This window comes from Trichinella spiralis (genome assembly GCF_000181795.1).
Source record: "Trichinella spiralis strain ISS 195 chromosome Unknown Scfld813, whole genome shotgun sequence".
In the NCBI taxonomy this organism is placed as follows: Eukaryota; Metazoa; Nematoda; class Enoplea; order Trichinellida; family Trichinellidae; genus Trichinella; species Trichinella spiralis.
Window position 1 is genome coordinate 12,443 of NW_003527752.1, and position 2,899 is coordinate 15,341.

At 32.0% G+C, this 2,899-nt stretch overlaps 3 protein-coding genes across 3 annotated transcripts; all 3 read right to left on the bottom strand.

The window, feature by feature from the left end:
- Positions 1 to 33: 33 nt before the first annotated feature.
- Tsp_12360 (sorting nexin-6) lies at positions 34 to 1,103 on the bottom strand (the record flags this gene model as incomplete). The annotated part of the gene is made up of 4 exons (XM_003370398.1): positions 1,062 to 1,103; positions 402 to 518; positions 243 to 341; positions 34 to 87 (listed from the first exon to the last, which is right to left on the bottom strand). Coding segments are annotated over exons 1-4 (312 nt in total), but the record flags the coding sequence as incomplete, so codon positions are not given.
- Positions 1,104 to 1,320: 217 nt separating this feature from the next.
- Positions 1,321 to 2,025, bottom strand: Tsp_12361 (conserved hypothetical protein). Its single transcript, XM_003370399.1, has 3 exons — positions 1,855 to 2,025; positions 1,671 to 1,804; positions 1,321 to 1,612 (listed from the first exon to the last, which is right to left on the bottom strand). Exons 1-3 carry the CDS (start codon positions 2,023 to 2,025, stop codon positions 1,321 to 1,323), a joined length of 597 nt encoding a protein of 198 aa, XP_003370447.1.
- A 524-nt stretch (positions 2,026 to 2,549) lies between these two features.
- Tsp_12362 (conserved hypothetical protein) lies at positions 2,550 to 2,836 on the bottom strand (the record flags this gene model as incomplete). The annotated part of the gene is made up of 1 exon (XM_003370400.1): positions 2,550 to 2,836. A coding segment is annotated over one exon (287 nt), but the record flags the coding sequence as incomplete, so codon positions are not given.
- Positions 2,837 to 2,899: the final 63 nt, after the last annotated feature.

Consider the following 2,899-nt stretch of genomic DNA (forward strand, 5'->3'; position numbering starts at 1 on the left):
GATTGTCCATTCTGCTAAATTTTATGTTTCAACTTTTAGGCTCGAGAAGCCGTAGTAATGCGTGCACAGCGGATTTTCATCTAGATTCTGAAAGAAACGGAAGAAATAGAGGAAATGATGAGACACAGAGCGTTTAAAAGCGAGTGAAGAAAGAGCCGGTAGTAGAAAGGCGATGAAATGATCTGAGTTTTCAGATGATGTGTAAGAGCGCGATTCGATAAATCAAGATAAGCAGAACTTACTTTCATAGGCACTGAGAATTTGATTTTATCCTTTTCATTTAAAGCATCCGAAATATCTACCGTTAAAAATGGTTCTTCCGACTCCACAACATCTGCTGGCTAAAAATGCTCTACTAATTGCCTTGTACAGCCAATAATAATAAAATAAACAATAATAACATTTTCACGATCGATTTCAATTTCATCACTTTTGGAAATTGCAAGTTTTCCAATTCTTTCAGCTTCAACATCTGCAACCTCTTCAATCCTTTCCTCACTTTCTTCCATAATGTTCACCTGAAAACAGCTATGCATCGTCAAGCAATGACATTTCAACAGTATCAAATGCTTATTGCGTATTGAGAAAAATTTCATAAAACTATCCAAATAATATCAACAAGAGTGCAATATTCAGCGTCAAAAAACTTGAAGCGTTAAAGATCGTCAGTGGTAGCCATATACTATACGTTTTCGTTATAAAGTTGACAATTTCAAAAGTTAATTGAGAAAGTTTCATTAACAAAATCACTTTTGAATTGACTGTACAAAACAAATCGATTAAAATAAGAAAAAGTTATTCAGAAACGTTACTTTGAAAACTGGCTGAAAGAACAATAGTCAAATTAAAGTCGTAGCTGCTTCTGATTTATCCACACAAATTATAGGTTATTGCACATAAATTACAGTAAAATATGCAAAAGGTTTATTGGAAAAAATACCTCAATAAATTCAGTTTGAGAGGTGCACTTTTAATATTATGATGATTTGAAAACGGTATAATTTGCGTTATATTGATATAAAACAAATAAAAAATTAATTCTCGCTACAATATATGTTTACTGTACTTTTACAATTATCAAGTACATGCACTTCAATGTACATAAGATTTTTGTGAGTGCATGAGTTGTTCTACATGTAAAACTGTTTATTCACTGCATTTGCTTTCGTTTATTAGTATGCATTATTGCAGAAAATAAAATAAAATAAAATCGATACATGCATTTAAATTTTATTAAAAACAAATTCAACAAATTATTTTCTTTTTACTGTTTATCTTTTAAAAAGATGATAATGAAAGGTATCGCATTTGTAAAGCATATTATTTCCTCAGTTCCGCTTCTACGGTTTCCAGCAATTTTTGCTGCTCTTTCAGTTCCAAGTCTGGTATGTATCGATATTCTTCATCTGCTGCCGTATGCTGTTTTATATTCAAGGTTACACCTTCGGGCAAATCCGTCTTGATTATGTCAATCAACAGCGAACCAGTTGACGAGAAGAAATCTTCTATCTGAACATTTCGCTCATACTTAGGCAATTCAAACTGATCACTAATAGCAGTAGAACCAATTTTATAAACAGTACACTGAAATTTTCTGACTGGCGAAGCCCACCTAAAATCACACAGCACGTTCTTTGATTAGAGCAATTCAAATCAAACAAATTACCTACGTATTTGCTATTTTGAAGCCCATTAAACGTGCTAATTTATGCATATAGCTTTGAAAATGTTCAAGTACCACAAAATCATATCCACTAATGACAACATTGACAACACCGTGAGATGGAAGTTGGAAAGGTTTTTCCTAAATGAAAATATAATTTCAATTTCCAAAATGAACACCTAGTCACTTACAAAGATCGGTTCATACAAAGCTTGGCTTTGCAAGTTTCTATTTTCTTCGTCATCAAATGATTGTGTAGCTTGCGAAACTTTTCGTATTAAAAACGAGTTAAGAAAACTTAATTTTGCATTTGTATCAATTGAAATGCATTTTAAACACTTCCTGAAAGCTTGACAAGACATATTTTGATTCCAATGTATATTGAAAATCAAGAACAATTAAATAATTTTATTCATTGTATGATGTATAGTAGAGATTAATAAATTTATCTATTTATTTACATTATATATTTTTTGTCAATGCAGAATATATTTTTACAGAAATAAAAGTGAATTAACGGTTTATAAAATTTATACTTGATTTCTCTTTATTTAAATCTATGGTACGCTAAAAATGACGAACTGATAGCTTATCATACATTTTTTATACTCATTCCTAAAAATTTCTATTTTCTGTAAGTGAAGAGATTTAAAAAATAATATTAAATATTATTTTAATATATATTTTGTTTTTATTTACTGATTAATTTTTTTGTCTGTTGAATGTTTTGCTTTCAGGTTTGTATGTAGGTTGTAGGTTTATGTAGGAAAAGTTTATATTGGTCCAATGTTTGTTCCTTTTTGTTTATTCATTGCCATTGCTTGCTAATGTTGTTGCGTTCTGCATCTTCATTCAGTTTTATATTTGCATAGTACTTGAAATCTTTCTAATCAGTTTGTTTGCTGAGTTTCAACGAAGAACTATTTGAAATTTTCACGAAGCTTGACAGCACAATGGCCATTGGTCCACTGTTCATTTCGCACACCATGTACTGCCATAAATCGTCATCCGTAACTTTGATCACGCACGGGCCACCCGCGTTTAGCGGAACAATACTTCCCCGAAAATCTCCTTCATCGTCGGACAAATCGCCGCCCTCCCAATGATTCCGGCCACGCTCTAAATCAAACCCATCCATGATTAAAGCTGCCACCATAGTCAAACAGTCACCGGCTGAAACGGAATAATAATTTGTACTTGATAAATAACGCAGCAAGAAAACAAGAATCCACCACA